This window comes from Pararge aegeria, chromosome 17, assembly GCF_905163445.1.
Source record: "Pararge aegeria chromosome 17, ilParAegt1.1, whole genome shotgun sequence".
Taxonomy (NCBI): domain Eukaryota; kingdom Metazoa; phylum Arthropoda; class Insecta; order Lepidoptera; family Nymphalidae; genus Pararge; species Pararge aegeria.
Genome location: NC_053196.1, coordinates 653941 through 670998, shown reverse-complemented (window position 1 = coordinate 670998; position 17058 = coordinate 653941). Strand labels below are relative to the sequence as shown.

The 17058-nt window shown below is 36.9% G+C and overlaps 1 protein-coding gene across 1 annotated transcript; it reads left to right on the top strand.

Moving 5' to 3' along the window:
* Positions 1–12537: 12537 nt before the first annotated feature.
* Positions 12538–15983, top strand: LOC120630993 (transcription factor Adf-1-like). The gene is made up of 3 exons (XM_039900379.1): positions 12538–12813; positions 13922–14081; positions 14741–15983. The coding sequence occupies exons 1-3, from the start codon at positions 12669–12671 to the stop codon at positions 15018–15020; spliced, it is 585 nt and encodes a 194-aa protein (XP_039756313.1). The 5' UTR covers positions 12538–12668; the 3' UTR covers positions 15021–15983.
* The last annotated feature ends 1075 nt before the right edge of the window (positions 15984–17058 follow it).

The following is a 17058-nucleotide window of genomic DNA, read 5'->3' as shown; positions in this document are numbered from 1 at the left end:
TGGCAGATCTTGAGTAAGATGAAAAACGTCTCGGTCTTAAATAAAAATATCTCAAAAATCTTGTAATCCCACATTTCAACCATGTTATATCTTGTCACAGAATGTGATTAATTCCTCTGGCGGGGGATTTGCTTCATTTCAGACTTTAGTTGTCGGTTGTCTGTGTTATTACAAGCTGAGGTATTAGAATGTCTTTTGAGACGTTTTTTTTGTTAAAAAAAAATATCTATTCCTAACCGTATTACACGATTCTCAGGAAAGCAAAAGTTTATAAAAGTATATAGAAATGTGAACTGAATTCAATCACACCTTATAAAAAATTGCACATAAATAGCCTATGTCTTGTTTGTTCGTTTTCACATGTGGTTTGTTGTTCTACTTATAATATTGTATTAAGGTTATAGTAAATACTATAGAATATCACTATAGTACGTATATATTGTTATTTTTAGAATTTGCTATCTGAACCGATGGTAGAGTCACTAATAACAGATAAACTAGACGTTTCAAAAGAGCTTGGTAAGAAGGCCAACTTGAACTTTAAATTTTGGTTGTGGTAGTGCAGATTGGGCTACGCTGAGCTAAAACATGCATTTAACAGTGACGTCAGCTGACGATGCATATTGGTGGATGAAGTCTTCGGCTGGGGCCAAAAGCCACCGCTGCGATTGGGAGGCCCCGCAAGTGCCACGGTGTTCTGCAGCTTTATTTGGGTTACTAACCAAATAGAGAATGTCGTTGTTATCGAAGGCGGAACAGTTGCTGCGTCAACAACAATTATCAGCGTTGTCTTTGATAACTTTATTATTCCACCGTTTATGCGCAAGGTCGTCCGGAAAGATAAACATATTATACAATTGCCAATTGTTTACAGAGGTATTCATAACAACCATATGTACTTATATTATAAATGCAAGTGTAGTTGTTAGGCTCAATCTCTCCACCGATTTCGATGCATACACAAATTCCGAATTTGGTACATACACAGCTTTATATCTTGAAGATAGACGTATGATATAGTTATTAAGAAGCAGTAAGTATGGTAACGTTCCCGGGGGATTTAAAATATAACCTAACAAAGATTAATCACGGGCTTCAAAGCTTAAATGAATTGGTGATGATTTTGCATCGCTTGCGTCCACCAGATGAACATAGCATTTCATCCCGGGTAAGATGGATGCTTAAAAAGCCGAAGAAGACGCTGATAAAATTACGGGCAAGTAGGCAATAGTTTAAATAATAAACTGACTTACATATGTAAAGTAAACTGTTCAATTAACTCTTTCTCTGAATGCGAATGATAATGCCCTATTAAAGAGTTCTATCGTATATCCTTAAAATCTTCATCTGATCTTCAAGACTTCAATGGAGGTCCCAGGTTTTAATTAAAAATAAAAATTTAGATAGATGGAATAACATCACCAAAAATAATTGTTTTGATTGGATTATGTCCTTCTCTTAGAATTCGATTAATTATAATATAATACGTAGTAAGATTAGTCTCTTCGTTATTCCAGCGGTGAAAAAGCAACAAAAGCTAAAGAAATTATTATTTTAAGTAAAGACAACATATTATTCGTTACATTGAATATAATATGTTGAAATATTCAACAGATAACAACTATCAGAAAAAAAAACCAGACACTTTTTTCTGGCCTAATGACACCATGTCTTATTTAGGCCTGTAGTGGTTATAAGGGAGCTCCGGTTTTGATTTTTATATCATTCGACCAATAAATATTAAACATTATTTTTGCTTTCAATTGCTGTGTTCCGGTCCGAAGGTCACGTTATTACAGATCCATCAGGTTTCATAGTATTTCAGGCATCGGACACAGGGCGGCACTTTGTCTGGGACGTGTTTCTTGCATTCCTTGCAAAGTACTGCTCTCTGTGTCAAAGTATTGTCCATCTGTTGTTCTATCACTGATTACTATAAAAAATCGGCCGCCTCTATTACGTTCATTTGTATCTACTAATTTTACGTAGTAGGTATCTAGTCATGGTTAAAACTAACGCTAGATTGATTGCCCATGGCTTACTGATGGAAGATTTTCCCATGTCTGTTTATGATCCGGATCCAAATATATTCAACTGATGGCACACATAAGTGCCCGGATGAGATCAACATGTTTGGGATGTTGGCGGATCAAATTACGATTGGTCATGTGGTATCAGTTATCACTCAGCAAACATGGGTATCGAATAGAGATTGATTATTTGATGGCATATTGGCGATTGATTGCGATTTCACCCTTTTATTGAGTATTGCATCTTTACATATTGAAGTGAGTATTCTTACTTAATCAATGTTATATATCTTCAAGGATCCTTGCATGTTTGGGGATATAAAGTAGTATTTGTGTCTCTCCAGCACATATAACGTGAGAATTATATAGTCTGCTAAGAAATGACGACAAGAAAGAAAATAGCAATTCTATTTTGAGTTTAAATAGCAAGAATTTTAAAAAGGAAACTGCGGAATACTAACAGCGCTTGCCCCCGTGTTCAGTTATTTTCTGACAAGTTGCCAAAACGCAAAAAAGCATGATTTTATAGACGCTGTTGTACACTCATTGCAAATATTGTACTTTCTTTTTTTTTCGTTAAAATTAGACGTTAGATAGTTGAGAAACAATCAGTCAACCAACCGGAAAGATCGCAATTTAGCAGATTAGTTTTCAAATCGGAGAAAGTCACAAAATTACACATTGTCATTTTCATAGATGGAGATGAACAGTTGACATCAAATGACCCACCTGCTATGTTGCTCGCTTGAATTTACAAAAAAACACTAGCGACTCGCCCTGGCTTCGCACGCACTTAAATACTAATGTGGGGCAGTACAGTTGTACATACATTCTTACAATCTATCTTGTAAGGTTCGCACAGAAATATGTTAGTTACGACAACGCATTACAAATCTTTGAATTTCTTTGCTTTTCTCTACTATAATAATGTGCTTGTTTACTCAATTACTTCCTAACAGGGTTTCTAGGAAGGTCGTGCGGTGATGCTCTCCGCTATGGAACTTCTAGATTGACTTTTAACTTTCCTCCGTGCCTCGCAATCGGAAAGCGCGGAAGCGCACAGGGTTGCAGGCGCATTGTGATTGCTTGGCAATAAGTAAGCAGATAATAATCTCTGTACCCTCTGAGGGTGTGTTGTGGCGAGTCTAAGCTCTATTTTCCTCTCACGAGAATCGACCACTACCCTTATGTGGGACGATAAGAGACACCTGTTATGATGATCTCAACTATCCAAACTAATCGATTAACCCCAATTGCCCTTTAAGTTTTATTTTTATTATATTTTTTCCTAAATAAGGTAAGTACCTAAATCCTAAAGGTTTCAAGTCCTTCCCTATAAAGGCTTCGATCCAATAATCGTATTATACACGAAAGGAGTCACTCGCTTCAACTAACATTACTCCGCAACTAAAAACCCGAAACCAATCCGATGAAAAAGTAAAAATTATAACAAAAACCGTGGAAAAAAATGCAATAAATTTGCAATTGTCAGAATGTGCCTTTATCAACGTCACGCATCGAAGCGCGCCGCGGCGACCGACTGTCTAGCAACACCGCTGTGCGAGCGAGACAACCTACACTGCACTACACGATAGAAAAAGACAGACGTACCAGCATGGACGAAGAACGGCGTAACATCCATCGCTGCAATCATCCTGCTCTAAAGTGCCTGGGTAGTGAAGGACGCAAGATTTCTAGGTCACGTTGTCCTTCGAATGATTGTAGAGCCATTTCAAAGTTACTAAAACAATAACTTGTTGATTACTGTGGAAATTGTTGTTATGAATATTCAGGTAGGTATGCCGTAACAAAAGCGTATCTATCGAGATACTTCGGCTACTATTAATACAATTTGTTCTGGCGTAAACGATGGATGCTTGGTGTGTGGAAATTGGAAGAAATGGGCTTATCACAAAGAGTCAATAGTAACTAGTCTTAACTATAATTTTGTAGGTAGGTGGCTAGGTGCCTTCTTTCATAATTTTTTAGCCTCTCTACCAGTATAGTTAGAGAGAGATACTAAGTATTACATCTATCGCAAGATAACCCAAACTTCCTTTTAATTAGTGTTGCCCAAATTCAGTCTTGGTCTTGCAGTCTTGGTCTTGTTCTTGCGTTTTTGCAAGACCAAGACCAAGAACAAGACCGCGTATTTTTAGCAAGACCAAGACCAAGACTGACCGTGCAAGACTTGAGCAAGAACAAGACATAGCCTGCAAGACTCTTGCGTCTTGCAGCTAGGACTTAGCGCTATTTCACGGAGTAGTTAGGTGTAACAGTTCGGTGTATAGGTAGGTAGGTACGCTTAGGAATTCTATGAGACGCAAAAAACTATATCAAAGAATATGAAAAACTGGACCTATGCGCATTACGACTAATACCATAAACATAGCGAATAAAAAAATATCTATTAAAATCAAACTGAGTGCATGCATAGTTATGTTTTAACCATCGGCACTTTGATAATGCGGCATCAAAGGTTTTGTACTTACTTCTCAAAGAAATTTGCCGCTTTTCGGAAGTACATGGTTATGATACACGCGCCGGCGGCTTCTTTTGAAATCTAAAACAATCGTTGCCGCCGCGCCGAAATCATAACATTTGACACTATTCATGCAAAATAATTTCGAATTTTAAGAGTACCTACAGGTGTTCCAAAGAATAAATAAGTTTCAGATTGGTGATTTTAGATTGGTGGAGGACGCATGAGACAGAGTATCCGATTTTATCGAAAATGGCCCGTGATTTTCTCTCAATACCTGCAACTTCAGTACCTGCTGAGAGGTTATTTTCTAAAGCATCATTAGTAATTAGAAAACATAGAAATAGGTTAAGTGATGAGTCAGCCAGATGGTTACTTTGTATTAATTCTTGGTCAAAAGAATTGATATAAAGTATCATAACCTAATGATAAAGCTGTTGATTTGTGTTGTATTTTATTTTTTATTCAAATAAATGATAAATCGTAAAACTCTTTTATTAAATTTCTTATAAGTTGAGGGTTCAATCTCTTTCTAGACAGATAAGTATTGTTCTTTAAAATACAGTCAAGTTATTGTAATTAATTTGTTTTTTTACATGTTTTAGCAAATGTAAGCTTATAAATCATAAATGTTTATTAAGAAACAGTTACTTCCATGGAAAACGACATATAGGTCAGTTGATTTTTCGAATTTCTTATCAAATCTTCAGTTATTTATTAATCTGCTTGATCTTTACTATGGCTATGTTAATTCAAGCTCACAATGTTCCAATTCTAATACGTTTTTCTAAGATTTAAAGTAAACTTTAATAAATAGTAATAGACTAATAGGTAATTGCAAGACTTGCAAGACTCTTGCTGCAAGACCAAGACCAAGACCAAGACTGGGAGCGCAAGACCAAGACCAAGACCAAGACCAGGTGTATTGGCGCAAGACCAAGACCAAGACTGGCTAAGTCTCGTCTTGTTCTTGCATTTGGGCAACACTACTTTTAATGAATTTACTTTACTTCATTTTTTTTTTGTTATTGCTCACTAGTTAAATTCAATTTGCTTGATTGCAGGTGACAAACCGAGTAGGGGAATGATTGCAGGTTAACAAATTTGATCTTGTAATATAAAATAACATGTTCCATGCTGAAATCTGCCAACCTATGGCATGCAAACTATAATAACACAAAATTATAACACAATTTTATTACCAAAAAATAACTTATCAAAACTTTAAAATTAATTATTAATGTCTAATTAAAATAAAAAACGAAAATTATGTGAACCTTGAATTATAGATATTGGTCTATTGAATAACACTGAGGAATATATTAAGATCATTTATTTAACACGAGCCCTCGCTCTTCGTCCGCGTTATTAACGGTTTTTACCAAATCCCGTGAAAACCGTTTGTTTTCCCGGGATAAATAGTAGCCAATGTTACTCTCCATCCTTTCAACTAACTCTATGTTAAAAATCAAGCTGATTCGTTGCTTAGTTAGGGCGTGTAAGAAGATCAACAATCAAACTCACTTTCGCATTAGGAATATGACTAGTTTTTTAAAGCTCACTATTTGAGATCCCAACAGTTAAGGTAGATACGAGTATGTGTTTTAATATATATTCTCTCTTTCCCAAAACAGGTAAGCCCGCTGCTACATAAGATTGTAGTACATTAGTTATCACCAAGTGAGATTGCAATCAAGGTACTTGAAGTGAAGTTAAAAATCCTACCTGATGGCTGAAACAATAATTACTAAGACCTCCCAAGCCAAGACGATAACACCGACACTCACATCCTTCAGACCTATTGGCATTGCAACAATGCTGGTTAGCGGCAGAAATAAGCATGTTCGCCATAATATTTTGGCATACGTAAATATTGTGGCAGTACGCCATCCTTAGAAACTATTTTTTTTAATCTATTATAACTTACGGATTTGTGACGTCGTCGCTTACTGTGAGCCTTATAAAAAGTGTAACGATGTGTACAGACGATGCCAAATATGTCACCAGGAGCCGTATGAAACAAGCAGCCGGACCGTGGATTTGAGAACTGCCTACAGAAGAACTATGCCCAGCAGAAATTAAAAGTCAAATATATCTTTATTCAAATAGGCACACTTTTATGCGTACATTACATGTAAAATATGACATAGAAGTGAGTTGATGGCGATAACTAAATTCGTTAACTTAAGCTACGAAGGTTCCAAACGCGCCCTGTTCTAACGGCCTGTCCTTGACGGCCTATTGGCGCAGTTTGCAGCGACCCTGCTTTTCGAGTCCAAGGCCGTGGGTTCGATTCCCACTACTGTCAATTTTTTGTGTGATGAGCATTAATGTTTTTCAGTGTCTGGGTGTATATATGTATATTACTATTTATTTATGTATATTATTCATAAAAATATTCATCAGTCAACTTAGTATCCATAACACAAGCTACGCTTACTTTGGGGCTAGTTGGCGATGTGTGTATTGTCGTTGTATATTTATTTATTTTATCTAAAAGAACGTCAATCGGTTGATGTAAAGATGATATGATCGTTATTAACCATAGACTATTCTTGTCCTTCTATCGAATTCATTGGTTAGATTTTTAACTCCTGTTATGTCCCGTACCACGTCAAATAGCTTCGAGTAGCGAGAATCATCATTTGACGAGTTCTACTGGTAATTTTTTTTATTAAACTTGGATCAGACGTGATGCTGTGTTTTCATCCCTCAAGAATTCAATGCGACAAGTTATATTATTATTTATTTCGTGGCAACACAATAGAAATACGTTATTTGTATAAAAACAGCAATGCCCACCTGTTCCCGTCCTCCGCCAATAATCCCTTTAACTGTGCCTTTACTATACGCAGTTATGAAAAAATACGCCACCGCACCACCTACGCAGGTACCTTTTTAGCTAGGGCTGTCACCTCTGCTTTAAGAACATTCGAAGCAATTTAAACTTAATTTTCTCATGTGCTCATACTGCTGGCATTAGTATATATACTATCTAGTAAATAGATACAGTGGCCTTTATGAGAACCTCAAACGACCAAATTGTATGCTTTGAGGACTTTATTATGGCATATTAAAGTAAATCTCTTTCTTTCGTAAATTGAAATCTAAGAGACATAGACACTTTTACTATAAACATCAAGACTACCAAATATAGTAATCTGTAAATAAAACACAGAGGCTGAGATGATGTGATGACTAGTTCACAATCATTATCATCATCATCATTTCAACCAATTGACGTCCACTGCTGGACAGTAGACTGGAGGGTGTTTCACAATCCATGGTCCTGGGCCGCTTGCCTCCAGCGGCTTCCAGCGACTCGCCTGATGGCATTTGTACACCTCGTTGGAGGCCGACCTACGCTGCGTTTACCGGTGCGGGGTCGCCATTCCAGCACCTTAAGATCCCAAGTTCCATTCCGAGCTATGTGCCCTGTTCTCAGAGCTGTGTGCCCTGCCCATTGCCACTTCAGCTTCACGACGGTAATGTCGGTAAATCTAGTTCTTCTATGGATCTCCTCATTTCTGATTTGATCACGTAGAGATACTCCAAGGATAGCTCTCTCCATCGCCCGCTGAGTGACTCTGAGCCTTCTTTTGAGGCCCATAGTTAGCGACCACGACTCAGATCCGTAAATTATCTAGTCGCTGAGGGATTTTGGACGAGAAGATGTCACGAAGTTCATAATTATTACAGTAAATAAGTTTTGAATTTATAGTATAAATTACAGTATCGTATTATACTGAAAATTAAAAAACAAATAGTGACCTTGATCTTATTCATACAGAGGTATGCACATTCAAAATTGACAATGTATGAAATGTCACTTACGGTGTACTGGTTCTCTATTTTAGATTTGAGATATAACTAACTTAGTTATATTACAGCCGTTTGATATCCTAATCCAATCTACAATATTCTTATGAATCAGCCGCAATAGCTGCTGTACTATTTTTTGTATGTATCCCTAGTATGACATGTTATATCATATTATTTGAAATTTTCATATGTACTTCTCAGTAGAACTCGGTAAATATAAAAAAAAAAATCCCTCATAAAAATAATACAAATGTACTCACCCGTTCTTATAAATTAAAGATCTATCTGTCAGTGGCATCCCTTGGTGATTTTGGGAATATTTTTATGAGTATGCGATTTCAAACCTTAGCAGCCAGGAATTGGAGCTCGATTTCAAATTTTTATATTTAGTTATGAACTACCTACCAAGACTTTTTATGTAGGAAACCGAACAAGCGATCGTGAAGTGTGATTCGTGTATTTTTTGCGGACACCATATTGATTTCTCGCCTTCACAAATCTCGATATAAAGAAACAAAGTGCTTATTTTTTCTCGACGATTTTTCATGGCGGCCTATTCATCATTGGCGATTCAGGCAAAAAGCACCATAATATGACCTTGTATTTTGTTTTTATAAATATACCTACCTACTTACCTATTTCGCATTTTTTGCTGCCAATGTATGTTTTATACTTTTGAAAAAAAACTCATAACTATTCATACATTTAAAAAAAAAAATATGGATGAGGACTTAACTTGGACTTACCATTATTTCGCGGAAACATTTTCGCTATTTCGTTCATGCAAATTTGAGCGTATCTTACTAAGATGAAGGTAGAAAGAAGTGTCAAAAGTCGAGAAGCTGGTGATGTCTTAGATTTTTTTATGTATCTTTTTATCGTAAGTTTGGAATTTCTTGATTTGGGAAAAATAAACAAGCGAGCGGTACAATGAGTGGGGGAGCGCCAGAACACACTAATTAATTAATCTCGTACCTGGCAACAATGAAATGATCCTTGGTGTGGAGTGTCAAAGAAATAAACGTTTCCACCACTTCATCAAATTTGCCACTTTTCACATAAATAAAATAAACAAAAGTGCTTCTCTTCTGTCGGGTCACTCCCCACAAATTTTTAAAAGACGGTAAGGAAGAAGGTCATATATTGCTAGTCTGCGTCTCAAATCTGCGGCACAAGTCGCCTATTTTTGGATATCATGTCTGTTCAGAAGTTCCACCTACCGAAAATGGTAACGCAATTGATGTGTCTTCATCAGGTTCTTTTTAAAAAGGTAAACCATTTTTAATAATAAAAATCAATCAATTTTGATTCGATGGATACAGCTAAAAGCCAGAAGTTGGTAAAATGCATTCTAAAGCATTTCGTTTTTGACACATAATTTGTTAAATTTTTATAATTTAACTAATTTTTATAATAACTAAATAAATATGCTAATTATCTTTAATGTCGGGGTTTTGATAAAAACTTAACTAATTTTACTTATCCAAATCTACGTACACCTTTGCAGTTATTAGTTTATTCTCAGTTACATTATCATTTCTATACCCATCTAAAGTATTATATATTTCATTCGTTACGACTAATAGTTAGTCAAGGCCTCCACTTTTAATTCCATAGGCTTTTAGCACTCTGACAACACGTTATCTAAATAACATATTCAATCTAATATAGATAGCATCTCTTGATTCGTATCACTTAAATGTGGAAGCAACATATTTTTTGCACTAAAATCTAAGATATTGGTTCTAAAATTAGCACTACTATTGGGAATATTATTATACTAGCTGTGCCCTGCGGCTTAGACCGCACAAAAAACGGACCGCAGCATACTTCGATACTTACCTGACGTAATATTTTTCAACAGATACAGTAGTACATCTTGTAAAAATAGCGATGCAACTATTTTTAGCATTTTAAAAAAAAATACGGAACTGTGTGCAAATAACATATCTGTAAGCCAATATTTGAAACCTACAATCTCGAAAACATTCGACTTGGAAGCTAATTTCAAGACATCGTTTGTAATATAATATGTGAAACACTATACAAATGAGGTAGAAGATTGATAAGATGCAAAGCAGAGAAACACATCGAGAGATTTCGGGTACGCCTAAGCCGAAGAGGTGACTTCTACCATAAACGTGCCTTACAAAAAACTCCATTTGTAAATATGCAAACTTCTTCAATAATATAACTAGTATAGTAAGACAACATAATGATAATCTTCAACCTCTAGTCTATAGTTATGGTAGTAGTAGCACAAAAGACGCTGTTACTGCAGCTGTTCTCCGTTATATTCCCTTCGTCTCCACACCTCAGTGTGAGACTTCATCGGAATGGGCACAGGTGTGAGTAGTCGCGGTATTTTAATATTTAATGTAGCTCAATGAAGTAATGACCGTTTTAATAACTGCGCGCTGCGGTCGCTGTGAGGGGGTTTCGGTCATCCCTTAATTTCCTCCCCTGGGGACAAAAGCCATGTAATGGTTGCTTAAGAACTCTTATTTTATGTTTATTTCCTCTTTTTGCTCATAAATATTTTTTTAATTTAAAAATTGGCATTAAAGCACGGGTTCCTTTGAAACTGTAAGTAGGGTTGCCACCTTTTTAGAAGTAAATAGAGTATATCTGATTTAACATAAACAAATAAACCGTATCATTTATAAAAGAGTTTTCCCTACATTTATTTTAATTTTGAAACCGTAAGTTTTGTGCTTTTTGTATGACTCCAAGAAATCCTCATCTACATTTTGATTTTACTGATTTTTGTCGTGTACAGTTATGGGGAAACCAACATATTAACAGTTAACTGTGAACTAATATTCCTCGTTTTTAAATCGTCATCAACTATTTCTAAGTGTTGTAAGCATTAGCTATAGGAATGTGTGAAGTGAACTTAAAAAAGTATCCTCTAAAACAAGGTTTATTATTTATACTATTCTCAAATATCAGTCAATATAGATTGTCTTGAGAAATTCGTATGAGTTGCGAGCGTTAAAGCCTCAAACTTAGATTATGTTGAAGTATTCGCTTTACCAAATATTTAATAATATTTGAAAGTACTTCTATTCTTCTATACATCTGGCCAACAGTCAATATTATTGACAATATGCAGAATCTTGTCAAAAATTTGAACGTGCGGGAACCGTCAACATAAGCACTACTGACTTGTGGCAGCGGGGCCTTGTCAACACGTCCAGCCAGCTCGGCGAGCTGGCAGCGACGCCGGACGCACCCGTCCACACTCCAAAACTCGCCGCGCGGCTGTCATAGAATAAGAAACAACGTGCAATGCAGATGATGACAACGATAAAACTAACGTCCAGAGTGTAAAATGCTGCATTAAGTTACCTATAATTTATTGATTATTACCTAAAAGTATTTTTAGCTTCTTCTTTATCTAGTAATTAATTGTATAATTAGTTTAGCTATCTTTTAGCTCTGCGCGAGCAGGAGACATTTTGTCTGCCCGGGAAAGGACATAATTTTATCTTCTCCCAAAGTTTTATCAATTCTCCGAGCATTGGTGCATGTAAATTTCATCGCTAGTCAGGGGATAAAGTCGGGGATACATTTTTTGTCTATGGTAGCCATGCAAAGCTGCATCATTGTAAATCGCTGAATCGATCGAATTACCTATAATTCATTGATAATGTCCTAAAGTTAGTTAATGTTACCTATATTATGATATATATTTACCTTAGCTATATTTTAGCCCAGAGGCTTGTTTGTCCAATCCACATAAATACACTAGACACCACAGTTATTCTCTACAAATACTCTCTTCTCTTGTTTACAATACGTTATAGATAAAACTATCAAGATATTGTAAGTAAACAAAAAAACTACTATAAACGCATTTTAAAATGGTCAAGTCTGTTTGTTTGCCCACACAGATTCAGATAACAATTTCTGAATTAGCCAATGCATCCCTTTTGTAGTCCTAGTCATTGTTTTTCTTGGACTATTATGATTCTCAAACACTAGCCTTGTTAGAAGAATCGTAGAAAATATGCATTTCTCCCTTAAATCCACGTAGGCATCAATACTTAATCAAGACCTTGTACCGTCTACAAACGTTTACTCTATGTTAAACCACGCCGTACACCAAGTGCGATGAGCGATACGGCTGTCTACACCAATAGCGAAGCGGCAACGTCGCGCATAGCTTTCCTTAGCGCAGTATAGCTTGCGTCTCGCATGGGGAGGACGCTTCGCTTTCACGACTAACTTTTGAATAGGTTCTTTATATTGTAAACGATCTGACTTGTTTTTAAATATGGTTATTTACTAACTATTTCAACTTACTTAAGTAGCCTTGTGTTAGTGTAAACATGAATACGCGCGAGTATCGGGAGAAGTTGATAGATGAAGTGAAGAAGTACCCCGTGCTGTACGACACGCGGCATGAAAACCATCGCGATATCGACGTGAGAGACCGCTGCTGGTTGGAAATCTCCGAGCGGCTGGGCGCTAATTGTATGTACCTTATCTTTTAGAAAACAGAGTTCAAATTCGAATCTCAGTTTCAAAATATTATCTGCTATTTTAGACTGTGAGAATCTTATCGAATAGATGTACTCAGGTTTACTGAATGAATACTAAAATATAGCTGACAGTGTTTTTAAAATTTTAACTGCCTACCTACCAGTTGATAAGAAGTTATTTACTCACCTACAATAAGATCGCAATTCTGATATAGGCATCATTCATATAGTATTGCTGCTATTTTTATACGAGTAAATGTGTAAAATTAGGTACGGGTTTTAGATAACTTATTTTGGACTGGTTCCTGATGAAGGTTTTAGAATAGGTATGGGGACGATATTAGAGACAGAGAGGTCGGTCTCAAGTGAAAATCGACGCAAAAGTCGTAGGGATTAACAGCTTAAACATAGCTAGGTATAGTAAACATGCATATTTCAGAGTAGATGTCCGTAAGTAGGAACGTCTATAGACTCGGGAAAAGTAAAACTTCTTTCTTCTATATTTCTTTTTCATACACACTTATGGCTAGTTCAGGTTGGGATGAAGCGGAATAAGGGTGGATTTGATGAAGGAGTTTGACACCTGTGATGTCGATGTCAAGTCGTAGAGTAAGAATACAATCATACTCCATGTTTTATCTCTGTGGGCACCACTAGGTATTTAGCTGTTGAGTGTGAAGCCATGTAATGTACCGTGTCGGGTTATAGATAGGAGACCGATATAACGTCCACGGACGTCACAGAAATAAACTTGTAGTGACGGCAGATCAGAATACAGTTGTCACCACCTCCTCCTCTTCCCGCAGGTGTCGTACATTTATTGAGGAATGTAGGCTATATAACATCACGCTACGACTAATATTCCAAGGCAAACATCAACCTCTCACCAATAGTTATCACCTAAGAGTTGGTGATACGTTTGTTACGACATCGCCTAAATCATTAGGCGACGCCTATGTTTGATGAAAAGGGGGAAGGCTAGTGTTCTAATAAAATTAAACTTTTATAAGTTACATCGGCAACATTTTTTCAAAATACGTCAGTACGTAGTGGCGCCTATCGCTTTACTCTTAGATTTTGACCAGGTACATCATTTGCAGGTGAAATCCTAAAGCGCGAGTGGAAGATCCTGCGCGACTCGCTGCGGCAGTCGCTCAAGAAGTGCAACAAAGGAGCCACCACCAAGGCCGGCGTGCCCTGCAAGAAGTGGCGCTTCCAGAACCGCATGGCCTTCGTGCTGCCCTACATGACCAAGCGACGGTACGTTTCTAATCATCACTATCGGGATCCAATCAGAAGGGCTTAGGCCGTCGTTCAGCACGCTGCGCGCTGGCCAAGTGGCCTAGATACGCCTTTGGGAACATTATGGAGAACTGTCAGGCTTGAAGATTCCTCACGATACTTTCCTTTACCGATAAAGCCAGTAGTAACATTAAAGTCCGAAAGTTAAAGATGCGTGCCGGGGATCGAAGTAGGCCCCGGAAGGCAGGTCGAATGTCTATCATTATCAGCACTTCGCTTGTAATATAAACATACATTTGAATCAGATGGGTTGTGTTCCAAAGAGACCCGCAGGATTAACCAGAATATAACTTCAAAGTTTGTATTGCTTGTAGTTCGTTTATAATATCACCGTCTACATGTACCACGCACCATTTTGTTTCTATAACTTATTTTTCCATAAGAATTACCAACATGGTATTCTGACCGCCGTGTTGCTACGGCAGGTCAGAATACAGTTGTCACCACCGCTCCTCTTCTCGCGAGTAGGTATCATACGAGGCGACTAAGGGAATATAACCGACAACGGGCAGCAGCTTGCTTTGTGCTTCTACCACCATCCACTGCACTCACTTTTATATTGGGAATTGAGGTTCCAGCTTCGTCTGAAACCTCGTCAAAAAAACTCATATTTTCAGGAATCCGCGCCAACTGCGAGACGACATCAAAGTAGACGAAACCGAGGTCCAGTCAGAGCAGGAACAAGACTCAGAAGCCCTGGCGGAGTGGGATCCCGGCAACAGCGACAACGATGCCTTAGATCTATTCTTCGCGAGCGTCTGCCAGAGCACCAAGCGCCTGCCCAAGAAGTACCAGAGCCAGATTAAGAGGGAGGTGTTGGACACCTTGCTGAGGATAGAAGAACAACATGAGACCGACGCGAGGGAGACCAAGATAGCCGTTGCCAAAATGTTTTAATTCGTGTGGCATTTAGTGTTTATGATATTCTAAAGACTATAGTTTGACTTCAGTAATCCGAGAATGACCAACTTCTTCTCAATGTGCCAATTTTTTCTACAAAATGTTTGATGTGGTCATGCCGACAAACAATTGACTGGTTAGAAGAGATACTTAAATAGTGCGTAAGAAAAATAGGTTAAAAAAATTAATTGATATCCGCATCCTTACTCTTGACTACTAGTTAGTCCCAGTGTACGATAGTGTTAAGATTGCTTAATCACTATTGTTCTGACTTACTACTTGCTCATGTTCGTGACGGAGTTACGTTTCACATACTTCCTTTATAATATGAAACATTTCAATTGAATTCAGATATGACGAAGATTTATAGATATAGCGGACGAGATTCCTCAAAAGGCATTAGTTATACACTCCTTCTCATTGCACAGTAAACGTTTAAGCATGAGCACTATATATATAACAAGTAACAAATATATCAGAATGAACCTGGTTATTCTTTTTTATTCCAATTATTGGAGCTTTGAGGGAAATCAAACACCATTATTCCGATAATTGCCAGGACAGGAAAAACATCTCTTAAAGCCATCCATTGCCCATAGATAGATTGCTAACTTTCTATAAGCGCTATCCTCAGTTAGATCCTCAGCTTGTAATTCTATAAGTCAAGCCCGTGACATCACTTTTGACATCTTTTCATACAAGAACTGAAGTCACAAATGCGTACAGTGATGAGTTTAATAGGAGTTCAAGTCTAACACAAATCAGAGTCATTGTAAGAAATATTTGTTATCAAGATCTTTATATTTGAATAGCACTCGAATTTTAAGAGATTTAGCCTCTCAAGTTGCTTACCATCATGCTACTAAAGATTCTCAACAGAATAACACTACCTTAATCTGACCCGACCTGGGAATCGTGTGATCCATAGTCGTACTAATATTAACTACTAGACCAACTGTATATTACTTAATTATAACTAGGTAGCTTCCAACAAAATTATTCTAATTAATGTTGTAAGAATTTAAATAATAAATTATCTCATTTTGTTTTTATATCTATTTAATTTTTTCACATTTTCGTTTTTCTCTTGCCTATGCGCGTGCTAAAAAAATATAAAGAATGGAAGGCCAAGGTATTCAGATATTCACTTCAATACCCACAATGTTCAGGATGGCACTTAGATCTTTCATTAATTAACAGTATTATTGAAGCTAAATACCTAGTTTCTTATATTAAAGTATTCATTTTATAAAAGACATCATTAAAGCCCACCAACCTGCTTTAGAGCAGTGTTGTGGGTCTGTACTCTATAAACCTGACTTCCCAAGGAGTGAAATAAAACAACTGGACTGACTCTAATACTGTATATTAAGCTTCTCTATAATTCATATTACTTGTTACCTTCAAATGACTCTACTACCAGTTCGGAATGCTGTCTTCGGCAGAGAAGACCACTGGCAAGAAACTCTACCGTTGCTCTTTTATTCAATCAATTAAAACAACTTATAAACACAATTACAACATCATCATTACAACGTCATATGTAATAACGCTAGGCCCTTTGATACAAGACATATTTTAAGACAGGTCAAACATAACTACTATTATCACTTATAACATCAGGACTTTTGGAACAAGTTGTTTGTATAGAGCAACCTCTGCTACATAAACTGTCGGTATAAAGTTATGCTAGGGCTCCATATATGATACCTAAATAAACCAAGGGATGAGATATACTTATCTGATGTAACATCAGGTACAACCATAGTACCAACAACTTTTAACGACTCCATCACCAGTACATACGACTTGTTTCGCCACAACAATATTTCGTTAAGTGTATCGTTTCCATTATAAATCATCTCAACCCTATTTGTAACGTTCTATCCACAATACTTTACTTAATCTCCTTTTTTCAATTCATTACTTTAAATCCGTCCTAACTTTTTTCTTTGCCGCCAATCTAACTTGTCAAACTCGCGTCTCCCGCCATAGATCCTATACTTTTATTTGACAGTCTACTAAAAGTCCATTA

Excerpts from the sequence above, each read along its gene's own strand:
- LOC120630993 (XM_039900379.1), top strand. The coding sequence starts at position 12,669 with ATGAATACGCGCGAGTATCGGGAGAAGTTGATAGATGAAGTGAAGAAG. Across the intron at positions 12,814-13,921 it reads CGAGCGGCTGGGCGCTAATT|GTGAAATCCTAAAGCGCGAG; the intron begins GTATGTACCTTA and ends CATCATTTGCAG. Across the intron at positions 14,082-14,740 it reads CCCTACATGACCAAGCGACG|GAATCCGCGCCAACTGCGAG; the intron begins GTACGTTTCTAA and ends TCATATTTTCAG.